Source organism: Mustela erminea, chromosome 11, assembly GCF_009829155.1.
Source record: "Mustela erminea isolate mMusErm1 chromosome 11, mMusErm1.Pri, whole genome shotgun sequence".
Lineage (NCBI taxonomy): Eukaryota > Metazoa > Chordata > Mammalia > Carnivora > Mustelidae > Mustela > Mustela erminea.
The window spans coordinates 50,211,405-50,226,133 of NC_045624.1; the positions used below are offsets into that span (position 1 = coordinate 50,211,405).

General features: G+C 37.8%; 1 protein-coding gene and 1 long non-coding RNA gene across 2 annotated transcripts in view; one reads left to right on the top strand and one right to left on the bottom strand.

The window, feature by feature from the left end:
* Positions 1-14,729, bottom strand: part of LOC116569108 — a 56,851-nt gene that overhangs the window by 27,122 nt on the left and 15,000 nt on the right. The gene's annotated exons all lie outside the window — the stretch shown is intronic.
* The window catches only part of C11H7orf31 (chromosome 11 C7orf31 homolog), a 41,756-nt gene that overhangs the window by 20,463 nt on the left and 6,564 nt on the right, over positions 1-14,729 (top strand). Inside the window, exons 4-7 of the mRNA XM_032305113.1 lie at positions 1,757-1,828; positions 3,884-3,913; positions 7,265-7,446; positions 9,891-9,979. Coding sequence (XP_032161004.1) covers positions 1,757-1,828; positions 3,884-3,913; positions 7,265-7,446; positions 9,891-9,979 — 373 coding nt within the window. The remainder of the gene's footprint in view (positions 1-1,756; positions 1,829-3,883; positions 3,914-7,264; positions 7,447-9,890; positions 9,980-14,729) is intronic.

The window sequence follows — 14,729 nt, forward strand, 5'->3', positions numbered from 1 at the left end:
CAAGCATTCTTGTGTGGTAAAAATAACCCTCACACTCTAGGACCATTCTCAGAGGCTGAAAAGCAAGTTTTTTAGAACCTATCTTGGGTAGGTGAGATAAAAGATGAGTATTTAAAAGATACGGGGAGCCACAAGTGACAGTTGAGCACCACCATACATCCTAAAACATTACAGGCACCAAGCATAAAGGCTAATGTAAGCTATGAACTTTAGGTGGTAACGATGCAGGTTCATCAGCTGTAACACATGTACCACTCCGGTGGGGCGTGTTAATCGTGAGGGAGGCTTAGTATGTGTGAGGACGAAGGGTGTATAGGAAATTTATCTTCTCTCAACTTTGCTGTGAACCTAAAACTGCTCTAAAAAAATAAGTCTTTCTAAAAAAAATCAAAGACAAGGTCCAGTTTCCTCTGACCACTGCCCCACTAAACCCAGTTTCCTTCCTAGAGAGAACCACTGTTACCACTTTGGTATGTCTCTTTCACACTTTTTGTTCACAATTATATAATCGTACATGTACCCATTGACAATATATGTAGTATATTGTTTATGTGTGGAATCACTGCATATATAGTAGTAGGCAACTTGGTTCTTTTTTTCTCTTTACAATCTAGAGACTGTAAACACAGATCTATTAAATTATTTTTAATTTCTCTTTGTGTTCCACAATGTAGATGCATCATGGACTATTTAGACATCTTCATATTGTTTCCTCTTTTTGGGGGGGCATTAACTATATGTAATGAATATTCTTCTTATACAGGCTTCCTTGAGCTCAGGCACAAATATTCCTCTAGAGAAAATCCTTAGTGAAAGTTATGGGTCACAATATATGAATATTTTCAATTTCAGTAATATAGCCCAAATGCTTTATATTCTCATGGTAGTATATAATAATATCTATGTCCCCATACTCTTGGACAACTGTGTTATATTATCAAACTATAATTTTTGCCCATCTAATAAGTATAAAGGTTATCTTGGTTATCAGAGTACATTTCTCTGTTTGAGTACTTATGTTTATATTTTCTTATGTATGGTCATTTATATTCCCTTTTCAGATCTTATTCTTTGCCCATTTTTATTGTATTTTAGTTACAGATTCTTATGTTCTACATATTAATCCTTTTCATATCTTTTTGCAAAAATTTCTTCCAAACTTTTAGCTTTTTTATTCCATCCTGTCTTCAAAAGTTTTTCTGCTGATGTTACAAAATTTCCTTTTAGATTTTGAGTTTAAAAGAAAAATATAATTTAAAATGTTTTCCTCACATGGGGCATCTGGGTGGCTCAAACAGTGAAGCACTGGACTCTTGATTTCAGCTCAGGACATGATCTCAGGGTTGTGAGATTGAGCCTGCACTGGGCTCTGCCGGGGGCGCAAGCCTGGCTTAACATTCTCTCTCTCCCTCTCCCCCTCACCTCCCCCTCTCTCCCTTTATCTCCCCACCACAAAGAAAAAAACATATTCTTGTATATCTTAATATTTGTTTTTCCCAATTCTTTAGATTTTTAATCCATCTGAAATTATCTTTATGCACAGTATGAAATACAAATCTATTCTTTTTCAAATGGCTAGTGAATTTTTCCTGCATTGTTTACTGAAAAGTAAATCCTTTTCCACTGACGTAAAATGCCACTTTTCATATACTGAATTTCCATATAAACATGGTTATATAATTTGTCTATTTGTCTTTTATATCTGACATCACTGCTTTAATTTGAAAAGGTGTTCAACTTAATCTTTTCTTTTCAGAAAACTTCCTATTGAACAATTCTATTATTTGACGCAGAATAAAAAAAGTGACATCTATGGAAATGATTCTTTGTAAGTTTGGGGTTTCTTTTCCTTATATTGGGACAAATAACTTTTTTAAGTAAAAATGAGTTATATGAGAAATAAAAAAGCCCCAAAATGGGAACTTTTAGAAAAACTGTTCCTTTTTTTCTTAAACAACTATCATTAATAATAGAAACCAAGACCAAAGAAACAGAAATAAAACAAATAATCCAAAACCCACTAAGAGTTTGTGGCATTTAACAAGAAAAAAACACAAAATATGGAATAGTAATGTTTGAAAGAATTCACACAAGTTATCTGGATCCCTTTCCCTGCCTTTGACCTAGTTAATCTAGTAAGAATCAGTTAAATTTCTTAAAACATTCACAGAAAATGCCCCAGCTCCCTCAACAATAGTTTTCATCAGGATCTTATGAGCCTGGAGGTTAATTATGACAATTAACAAATAATTTGTAATAAAATTACTCCCTTAGTCTCCTTTTTGGATAGGAATATTTTTAATCAGAGGAGTTATTTTCCAGTGTATTATGTTTTCCTCTTTGAAATAGTTTGGTGTACATTATTATAAAAGCATACTTTTAAATTTTCATATAAAAATAAAACACTGACAACACTGAACTAAAAATGAAAATACCACTTCCTTTCCTTTAACTATTAGAACTGTTGGGACTATTTATAGGAAGAAAGTTAATACAGAGTTCAGCCACAAGAGGGAGCCAAAAAGACATGAATTTTGTGGTTGGTAGGCTCTGGTTACTGATCCCTTTGGGATCAGTAAACTTTGAAAAGTAAATGTAGAGTGCAGCAGTAAAATAATGGACGGGTTCAAGCCAAGGAACTGGTGTCTCTGAGCATTTTTAATTTTTATTCAAACTTTTAAACTTGTAATTTTTTGAAAAGCTTTCCTTTATTTTTTCCATTTTAAAGTAAATGCATTTTAGGTATATTCTTGTCAATAGCATAGCTAAATTTGTCACTTGAGAAAAATTTTAGATGCTGATTTAATGTTTCATAGCCACCCTAGTAACAATACCCCTGGGATTCTTCATATTCACTGCCCCCCCCCCATCCCAACTCAACCACAAATATAACTAGAAGATATATTTCAGGTTTTTTTTTTTTTACTAGTAACAAGCCTACAAACCTGGAGTCCAAATAAAGAAAGACATAAGTTTCTTAAAATTAATGTGAACTATGTGTTTATAATACACTGTGGACTCAAAAAAGTATATAGCTTATGTACTACTTTCTAAATAAACATGTAACAATTGAATAGTATATTTTATGGATCTTTGCTATCAACAGATAACATTATATTCATTTTTCATGCCTGAAATATTTCAGAAATATCTGCATAGGCTGAAACTAAGTGTTGAGTCCAATAAAAGCAGGTAACATTCCTTCTCTAGTGTGGACTTTGCTCCTCAGGTTCAGTATTATTTCTTGGAAGGCAGGGCTCAGAGTAATTAGTAAATACACAACAGTGGCTCTTTTTTTGTAATTTAACATGATCTTGGCCTCAAATGAACTGATTCAGAAAAGACATGCCTCTAGGAACTTGTTCAGTTTTGTTCTAGCCCTTCTGTCAAGTGGGCAATGTTTACGATCATGAGAGATCAGCAATCCTGGGCAAAGGGACAAAGCACACACAGTACTTACACATCTTGTCCCACCAGCCACTCAGTTCACTTTAGGTCATGTAATTGCACCACATGTATTGTGTCAGGCTGCCTCTGAGCACTTTGGCTATTGCCTGATTATGAGGGTGAATGTCAATAAGAACCAAAACCATATTATCATTAGAAGCAGTAAGTCCTGCACCTGTACTGCAAATAGGAAATGCAAAATGGGTGGTGAGTGGGACTACAGTTAGATGGATCAACAGAACTGAGATATGAGGACATCGTATCTGTCTGGTCAATATCCAGTGTTCCAGAAAGCCAATCAAGAACATTATCATAAAGACACTGTAGTTTGAAAGTGGGATACATCATTATTCTTAAGCAAATTTCTAAAAGGAATGTATGCTTTTAAAAGTCCTTAATATTAAAAATTGGGATTTATTTCCTGTTTTTATTCTAGGATACCCAAACCACCTAATTCAACAGTAGGGTAAGTATATACTTATATTTTCCTTCCCTGTTACAATCAAGAAAGAAATATTGGCAATCCTCAGACAGTGTGAGGATAAATACACCTTTTCATGGAAGATTTTTTTTTTTTTTTTTGGTTTTATTTATTTGACAGAGAGGGACACAGTGAGAGATGTATCACTAGCAGGGGGAGTAGGAGAGGGAGAAGCAGGCTCCCCGCTGGGCAGGGAGTCAATCCCAGGACTCTGGGATCATGATCTGAGCTGAAGGCAAACACTTAACGACTGAGCCACCCAGGTGCCCCTCATGAAAGATTTTTTTTAACAAGTGGGAGAAGAGGCTATTATATACTGCTAACCTTTTTTAATAAGCTTTTTAATTTAGTAGAGTTTGAATTTATAGAATTACTTGAAAAATTGTATAGAACTCCTATATACCTCATACCCAGTTTCCCTATTAACAACATCCTATATTAGTATGGTATATTTGTCATAATTCATGAGTCATTATTGATGCATTGCTATTAACTAAAATCCATACTTCACTCAGATTTTTTAACAAACAAAAATAACCTTTATAATACATACAAGATATTGAATAAAATCTTGTATTATACATAGACTCAAGACACACAGAGTCTATAGCTTGCAGGTCTTAGAATAAAATATGTTTTGCTAAATCATTACCAGAAATAACTCAATACTATTAACTAGGAAACAGTTTCTAAAATCTGAGGGGAAAAAATTTCTGCCTTCATCCCAAATGATCATAATTAATCAGGGCCACTCCATGCCTTCCTAACTTCCTAACCTTTTATCCCTTCTTCACAAAGCCAAAATCCTAGCTACAGACAAAACTAAAAGGACCCAATAACTATGTATACACATTTTGCAAGCTTTCTATCAAGGGAACCAATTCCCAGGGGGAAAAAATGGCTTATGAAATTTTTGTGGTTTTTTGTAATTTAACATGATCTTGGCCTCAATCTCTACTTTCCGTTCATGTCTTTGTGATGAGAACAAGATACAATGAAAATCAATGTAATGGCCTTTGTCAGGAAGTCCTAACCAACATCAGATTAGTTGGAAATGGGGCCACCCTGCCCTGACCTCTGGGAGAATGCTAGCATTTACTTAGCTTGTTGAATGATCCTCTGATAAAGGTTAGAGATAAAGCAGTTAGCACAAGGCCTAGCATATAAATGCTTCGCTGTTGTTGTTGTACTTATTGTTGGGATTATCATGTCAAGGCACTGTCCTCTGAGTAGAATTCCTATTCATACAGTAGTTACAATGTCTCAGGACCTTCCACATTACCCACTGAGATATTTTTGTACAAATGTGACCATTTTACGAAACAGTCATACCACATTTCCTTAAACTTCATCAAGTCTGTGGGAAATAGAACTGGAAGTTTAAAAATTTAATCCCTCATTGATTCCCCATTCCTACTAATTCATCCATCTTTGCTCAAACTGACACATACTAGGAAAAAATCCAAGAGAATCAGGACGAATCTTCTTCCCAGAGAAGTAAGTTAATTAGCACATATTGAGACAATCATTACACTCTATTAACTCAGCCATTCTTTCCAATATGTTTTGTGACTAAATGTCTTTGACTGTTGGACAGTATTTGAACCCCAGCCTTTCTCATTTCATTCTCCACTGTCCCCGGAGTCTCTTTCTTGCCCAGGTCCCCTGCTTCCTGACCACTTCACCTGCAGTCACCCAAGGCTCTGAATGTCTAAGAACTTCCCCTAGAACATGGGCTTTTTACTAGACCTCAGTAAACTCCATCCTTTTCCTAACTTAGATTGGACATCCTCCCCATGAGCAAAAATGTGTTCATTCCTGTTTTATTCACACAAATAGTTTGCTCAAACTATAAATGATCACTTATTTTCAAGCCAATTTGTAAGGGGAAGTGAATTCAAGAGGGATAGTAAACTACAGAATCCACCAAATTAGACAATGGAAATATTTATTTAGAATAAATGGAAATTATTGTGTCTTCTATAAAATGAAGTACAGTTGGTATTGCTTCCAAGCAGTTACTAGGCTAGTGGTTTTATAATTACGAGGGACATCAGTCAGTTAGAATTGAGGAATCAAAGTCTTGATTCTATGTTCTCATGTCATCACAGAGTTGATGAACTTGTGCCTCATACCAAGCATGTAGTAGTTGATGTGGTGCTTTTTAAGCAAAGTAAGTAAGTTAGAAAAGTGCTTAGTGATTCACAATAAAATGATGCTACACCCAAGGCAAAAATGTGTTCACCTGAGAAGAGTTTGTGACAAGGGCAAGAAAACCAATCACGATACACAAAAACAGAAAAAACTCGCTGGCCTTGTGAATGACTTTTGCTTGGGAGTCAACTTTTTCTCTTACAAATCAACCTTAACTTCTTGTGGTATCTAGGAGAGACCAGGAACTTGTTAAGAATCTTATACTGCTGGGGCGTCTGGGTGGCTCAGTGGGTTAAAGCCTCTGCCTTCGGCTCAGGTCATGATCCTAGGATCCTGGGATCCTGGGATCGAGCCCCACATCAGGCTTTCTGCTCAGCAGGGGGCCTGCTTCCTCCTCTCTCTCAGCCTGCCTCTCTGTCTACTTGTAATCTCTATATGTCAAATAAATAAAATAAAATAAAGAATCTTATACTGCTAGGTATTTCAGAGAGCCCACCAAGATGCCAAGGCTGCTGAATTCAGTACAGATTAGCATCAGTATGCCAAGGAAGTAGTAGGGGCCCAAATCTGGGCCAGCTCTCACAGTTCTTTTAAGAACTCTGCTAGTTTTTCAAATCATAGGAAAATTATATCCCTATGGGTTTTTTAACTTTTTTTTTTTTTTTCCAATCAGCATACTAGCAATTTTCGGCTTTTTGATTTCTAAACAGTCCTGCATGCATAACAGGCAGGATAGTTTGTTGATTAACTGCTTAAAAGAAACAGATGGCCTAGATTGAAAGTTCAATGCAAAATGATTACAGATCACTCTGCATACTGAATGCCCAAAATGATCCCATAAAATAAAGTAATGGAATCCTCTTAAAACAAGTGGCAGGAATTGAAAAGCAACTGGAAATACTTCCTATAGCATTCTAAAAACTACTTCTGTAACAGTTGTGAGAGTTATACACCAATAAATAATTCCGTATGATTTACTTTAAAAATTAATTTGTCTAGCAAAATTAAGAAAATCTCATGTTTAGTGGAATATACTCCACTAACTCCATGAGTCCAGGGACTTTGGCTCACTGTCATATCCCCAGGGATTAGAACAGTACCTGCCACAAGAATCCCAATAAACACTTGATGATTAATTTTTTTCAATTGCACTTCTGTTTTGTTTGCTCAACTAAATCTCAGAGAAATCTGTTCCTCATATCCGATTGAACATCCATACCACACACACATCTCCCGTGGTGCCATGTTCCCGACGTTTACATCACCTAAGGATCTCTACACAGGCATTAAAGGCCGAAGCCAACAGCCATTTCCTCCCACTGTGCCAACGAAGGCTTATGGTACAACGATTTTGAAAACAAGAGGTAAATGTGATTTGATATCAAAACAGTATTGAGTCTTCTCATATGTGAACTGTATTCAATAATAAAATTAAGTAGGGCAAAGGACTCAAGTCACAAAAGTGTGACCCACCAGTACATTATGAAAGTTGTTCTTAACAGTGGCTGCACTTTAGAATTATCTGGGACCCTACCACAGACCAAGTACATCAGATTCTCTGCAGGTGCTCTTAACTTTTCTTCTTTATACAGAGCCTTCCATGGTAGAATCAGAAACCAAACATTGTAGCATTGTTTTTATTCTACTTGTATTTTCTATTTTTATTTCCTTCCTCCTCTCTCTCATGGTTTACCTTTTCAAGATTTCACCCTAGTTCAAGTGATCAGCACAAGGATGATATCTGGATCAGATCATCAGGGTCTAGACATGAGTATAGCAGTTGTGATGAAACTGAAAGGCTGTCACTGAAATAACACTCGGAAGGAAATGGGAACAGTTTGTTTAGGTCCTCTTAACACCTTGGGGCATCTTCTTCAGATCCAAACCTTGGGGTCTTTCCAGATGTATATTAGGATAGTAAGCCCATATACTAGTCATCAAGATTCCTCTACACTAGACACCTTAACACAAAGAAAAAAACCTATGGAGAAAGACTGAACATACTAGAGAAGAGGTAATTGAAGGTGACAGAAAAGGTGCATGGTTGGCCAAGAAAGACATTTGTTGAATACATTTAGGCTTTGAGGAAGGGAAGACCCAAGACCTGTCCTATAATGCAGTTCCTCTGGACATAAATATTGAGGTCCAAATGTTTACCATCATCAATATCGGCTTCAGTACCTCATTAGTAACATTTTGAGAGACATAATAGTGGAGTGTTTAAGAGCTATGGAGTCAGACTACACGGATAGAATTCTAGCTCTGCCACGTACCATGGACCATAGCAAAGCTCCCCTTGGAGGACTTTAAAAAGATGAGTATTAAAAAAAATGAGTATATTGTATGACCTCATAAATAACCTTTCCAAAAACTACTATTGCACTAGGTTTCCTATTCTTTTTTTTTTTTTTTTTTACACTTACTTTAACTTTTCTCTAATAGAAATCAATAGTATATGGGTTAAGAGTGCAGGCTCTAGTACCACATTGCCTGAGTTTGAATTATTCAACTTACTAGCTGTGTGATCTTGGGCAAGCTGCTTAAATTCTTCGTGCCTCAGTTTCATTTGTTAAAATGGAAATAACAATACGTTCCTCATGCTAATGTGATGATAGATATAAAACACTTAGTACAGCACTGGTACAGGGTAAATGTTCACTAAATGCCAACCTACACTCTTATTACCCCTGAGGATGGATGTTAGAGCATTCTTTAATGCAGAACTTATTACAGGATCAGGGGAGGCCATGCTGTTTTTGATAAAGTTTATCAAACCACCACTAATACCTAAGAAGCTAGAGTCTTTAAAATGTTCTCTTGCAATAAATTTCTGGTAAGCAAGTACTAATTCTGTGTCTTGATATTTGGTCAGGGAAAGCCCAAATCATGTGGTATAGAAATGTATTTGCCAAGCCTTCAGAGACCAGAAAGAGGATCCAGGAAAATTTTAACTTACTGGGTGTTTATCCTAAAGATACAAATGTAGTGATCCAAAGGGGCACGTGCCTCCGAATGCTTAAAGCAACAATGTCCACAATGGCCAAACTATGGAAAGAACCTAGATGCCCATCAACAGATGAATGGGTAAAGAAGATGTGGTAGATATGCACAATGGAATACTATGCAGCCATCAAAAGAAATGAAATCCTGACATTTGCAATGACATGGATGAAACTAGAGGGTATTATACGAAGCGAAATAAGTCAATCAGAGAAAGGCAATTACCATATGATCTCCCTGATATGAGGAATTTGAGAGGCAACGTTGGGGGTTTGGGGGGTCGGGAAGGAAAAAATGAAACAAGATGGGATCAGGAGGGAGACAAACCATAAGAGACTCTTAATCTCAGGAAACAAACTGAGGGTTGCTGGGTGGTGGGGGGTAGGGATAGGGTGGCTGAGTTATGGACATTGGGGAGGGTATGTGCTATGGTGAGTGCTGTGAATTGTGTAAGCCTGATGATTCACAGACCTGTACCCCTGGGGCTAATAATACATTATATGATAATTTTTTAAAAAGTTAACAACTTACCTGCGAATCCCTTTCATTAATCAGAGTGGTGCAGTATGGGGCTCTCTTGTGCTGCTGGCCACACCTCAGGTTAGAGGCTCAGTCTCACTGTGTGTGGCCCGTGTGCTGCTCATTAAGAGGAGGAAGAATTCAAACAAAGCTATAACAGTAGCTAAAACATGCACCTGCATTGCTCTCTACCCCATCATCTCATTTCTATTTATTGCACCCCGAAACCCCATTCACAGAAAACTTTCTTGTATATTCAGGATAACTGTGCTCTTCCTGAAAATTTCAGGTAATCCTTACAGATATGAACTGCTTGATCTTCCAATGGATTCAAAAAAGAAAGGCTTGACTTGGCCAGGACAGGGTGTATACTATGATGTAAGTACCTTTTAAAATGTGTGTTTAAAACAAAGTAAAAAATGTTTTTACTGTATACATTTATAAAAACCCAAAAGATGGATTCTTTTATTTTCTATCTGGTTAAAAAACTTGAGATTTTGACCATGATACACATTCTTTATTTTCTTAGCTGATTTCATATACTTTGAGCAGTTATATATTTCCATGATTACAAAAAAAGGTTCCCCACTGAAAGAAGGTGGAGGGTGCGTTTCACTCACTGTGTACTCCCCAACTCTATTCTTATAATTCACCGTATATTAAGTAACTCCAAATATACAGAGTAAATGAAAATTTTTCAAGAAGATTTATAATTTATTGTTCCAAGCACAATATTTGTATAGAATCAAAAGTAAAACAATGGCCACTGTGAATTGAGAAATTGCTACACACTAAGCACTTTGGATACAATATATCACTTAGCCCTTACATGAACTCCAAAACTTAGGGTCATCATTCCCATTTCTGTGGCTCAGAGAGTTTGTGGATATCTTATAATCATAGAACTCAAGCTTGTCAGACTCCAGTCTTTGCTCTTATCCTCTGTACCAAGGCTCCAGGTAGATAGAAAGAAAAAATTTTAAATCCTGAAGGAAAAGATCTACACATTTGAAAATTATAAGAGCTGACATTGACCAGTTAGTTTGTGAGAGGCAGTGCCAAGCATTCTCCATATATCATCCTCTTGCATCTAAGAATCCATGAGGTGGGCAAGAAATAATTATACAAGGCTAGAAACATTTGAATTTTATTTGAGGCGATGACTGTGGCAGGCTGGAGTGTGGTCCCTGCGGTGTCACACAGACACCTCTGAAGGAAGCAATTTCGTGTCTGTTCTTTGTAAAGTTGTACATCAAGAAAAATCCTTAAAGAATCATCTATCTTACTGGACCTCTTTCATTCTTCCATGCAAGCTGTATATCAAAGCAACCTAGAAATAGAAGTTATTCTTGAGACTATTCTGTCATTACACGTAATAGCCCAAGTCTCCAGCTCTGTGATTCAGTTCTTTCTTTCAATCTCCCTCCCTTCATCTTGCTCAGGAAAACGCTGCTGTCCCCAAATCTTGCCCCTTTGCAACAGTCTTGACTAGCTCCACTTTACTTAAGTGTAAATCCCAAGGCTTTAACGGAGCTCCAAAGACCCTTCAGAGTCTGGCTTGCCTTCCTTCCTACAGCCTGGCTCAGCTCCCGGTCCCTGAACAGGTGGATGGCCATGACCCACTCCTGGAGTGCTCTCCTTTCAGGGTCCCTTGACCTATCTCAGACTTGCTCATTCCTCAGGGCTCAGCGCAACTCTCATTGTCTCTGCTGCACATCAAAAAGTGAACCAAATCAGCAGACCTGTGTTCTAGTTATTCCGATTTCTGCCATTTGTTCTCTTGGTGATGTAAGAAATATTGTTTCTCTTCTCTGAGCTTTCACTAGTAAAATGTACCTATATGATTTCAGTAAAATCTGTCCTATAAACTTCACAGGATATGAGGATATGAACGATATAAGAGCACTTTGGAAAATAGAAAGTGCTATAATTTATAAGCATTATTACTCCAATAGAAATGATTTCTCTTCTTCTGACTTTCTATAACACTTTTTTTTTTATTAAATATTTTATGTATTTATTCAACAGAGATCACAAGTAGGCAGAGAGGCAGGCAGAGGGTGGGTGAGGAGGAAGCAGGCTCCCTGCTGAGCAGAAAGCCCGATGAGGGGCTCAATCCCAGGACCCTGGGATCACGACCTGAGCCGAAGGCAGAGGCTCACCCACCGAGCCACCCAGGCGCCCCTATGTAACACTTATAGTAACCAGTAATTTTTCACATGTATTTTATATTTCAACTAAGTTACAAGCTCTTTAAAAATGGAATATTTTATAATATGTATATTTCCCATAGCACTTTGTATATAAATATTTTTGACTGATTTATCTGACTCTTCTTCCAATGATTAATCTTTTCTTAATCTATTCTAATCTCGTCAACTTCTCAATTATTTTTCTGGTTTATCCCTAATTCTAATCAAGTTTTGCACTTTGCTGGATGAAAAAATAAAAATAAATTAATACTGAGCTTGATGGGAGTACCTCGTGACTCATTTTCCCCCTTTACGATAATACCTATACTTGTCCTCCCCTGCCTTTCACCACTTCACCGGTGGAAGTGGTCAACTTTATCTGCAATGTTCTATTTTTGTTAAAGGAGAATATTTTTATAGTATTTACCTTTCCTATTGCTCGAACAGTGGTGCTCAACCTTGGCTGCACATTAGAATCACCTGAGGTGCTTTTAGAAATCCCAATTCTCAGGCTGTACTCTACTCACATCATAACTGATGACGTAATTATAATCGTCATTCTCTGAGGGTGGGAGGGAGGGGTAAGGACATGAGTAACTTAAGTCATTCCAAATATATCTCCTGGCTATAGAACAGAAAACCGCAGAAGCCATATTTTAGTGTTTCTATCCAAGCCAATAAGACAACATGTGTAACATTTGGTAAAGAGCATACATTTTAAAGTGGCACAGCTCCTGGCTCTAAAATGTATCAGTTGTATGGCCCTGAATAATACATTTAACCCTTTACCACCTCAGTTTCCTCATAGATAAAATAGCAATTGTAATGCACTCTACCTTGTAGGGTTGTCTTGAGAATGAAATGCATGTAAGAGCACTCAGCACTATTAGTAGACAGAAAGCTTAGGGTTAAAGTTGCCTTCTGCTCCAGACTCAGCTCAGAGCTCAACACAGGGGCTCATGACCCTGAGATCATGACGTAAGCCAAAATTAAGAGTCAGACACTTAACCAACTGAGCCCACCCAGTTGCCCCTTGTAATGATTTTTTCAGTATGATGAGATATAATAACCACGGAGGTCAAGTGCCATAAACCTCTCTAACCAACAAACCGTTTTCAAAGCCTAACTGAGCCTGCTATCCAATTTTCCTTAACTGTAAATATTTGGAAAGACCTTTGGCTTCTCTTGGAAAGAGCATCCACTCCTATCACCCCTACAGAGGATTGTGGTTTCCTGCTTGAACTACCTGCTGTTTTTCTAATATGAAGTGCCCATTTCCCTCCTAAAGTTACATTCCTTATTACTAGGACAGTTCTGTCTCTCCACAAGAACACCCATAATCGACACTCATCCTCAAATAACCACAATAGATTTGGCGAGGACACAGGTTCCTCCTTTAAAGATGTGTCATCAAATAACTGGCTGCCCACAGTTCACCTTCCCATCACCAACTGGACCCTGGGCCCCACCCTCCCACCTGCTCATCTCCAGCAACAGCTAACGCATCCAGAATGGGAAATAAACTCGTAGGCTCTCTCTTCTCTACCCTGCAGGCTTCCCCATTTATGGTCTTGCCCCTCCACTCTTCCTCCTCCATCACAGGCCGACTTTCCTCCTATTGTGCAACCTCTTCTTCCTTCATCTCTCTCTTCCCAAGTCCTAGCTAGATACCAAAGGAAAGTACCTCTGCCAGTCTCTCATCTCTTATTTACACACACACTCTCTTTTGTGTTCTCTATTCATTTCGTATATAAATGAAATAATTTCTAATCACAACTTAATGTAAAATGATGCTGATATAAATTAAGTGAAACATGATCCACTAAGGAGCCAGGATATCCAGTACTAAGCTCTCCAAAGGGCAGAGTGGTCTCCAAAATAAACCTGTTCTTATTCCCCCTATTAAACCTGATTAAGTGCCATCATTCAAGACTAAGAACAAAAAAAGATACTTAATTTCTTGGTTTTTTTAATGTATTGTAATAGTATTAATTTCTGTTATTCTATGGCAACTTATGGAGTTTTGGTCCTTATCACAGACCCTTAGATGCCTGCATATAGCTGTGCATGTACCAGGTATTCAGTAAATGTTTATTAGGCGACTTATGAGTTACACAGACTTTATGGGCTACCAGGGAATGTAACTACAATTTATATGGCACCACTCCTCTGAAAATGTATTCCTCAGTTAAAACAACTGACACCACTCCTTTGTAGACTGGAGTATCTGCCTAGCTACATAATATCTCGGGAACCAGAATTCTTCCTGCTTTTGTACTTGTCTTGCGTATCAAACACAAACGTCACCCTGTGAATAGGACATTGGATCAACAAATTCCTATCAAGTGTATGGATGATTGCCAGCAGCCCCCCTCTCACCATCCTCTCAGAATACCATATACCATTGCCTTAACATACCGAAAATCGGCCAGCTCTCCACTCTCAAATATTCCTCTTTTTTTTTTTTAAGATTTTATTTGTCAGAGAGAGAGTGTATAAGCAGGGGTAGTGGTAGACAGAGGGAAAAGCAAGCTCCCCACTGTCCAAGGAGCTGGATGTGGGACTTGAACCAAGACCTGAACCAAAGGCAGACACTTAACTGACTGAGCCATCTAGGTGTCCCTATTCCTGACTCTTTAAACTCTTTCCAAGACACCACGGGCTCCAATAAAATCTCACATCCCCTTCTTTCTTCCTCTGTACCCTTGCCTGTATTTCAGTAGATCATTACAGTTCTTTAAATTAGATTAAGACACAGGGTTAATCCAGCCCCTTGGAACAATATTTTTTTAAAAAGTCCTGATTTCTAAGTTGCCTTTGCAAATCATGACAAAGAGAACAAAGAATGGGGCACCTGGGTGGCTCAGTCGTTAAGTGTCTGCCTTCAGCTCAGGTCATGATCCCAGGGTCCTAGGATGGAGCCCCATGTCGGACTC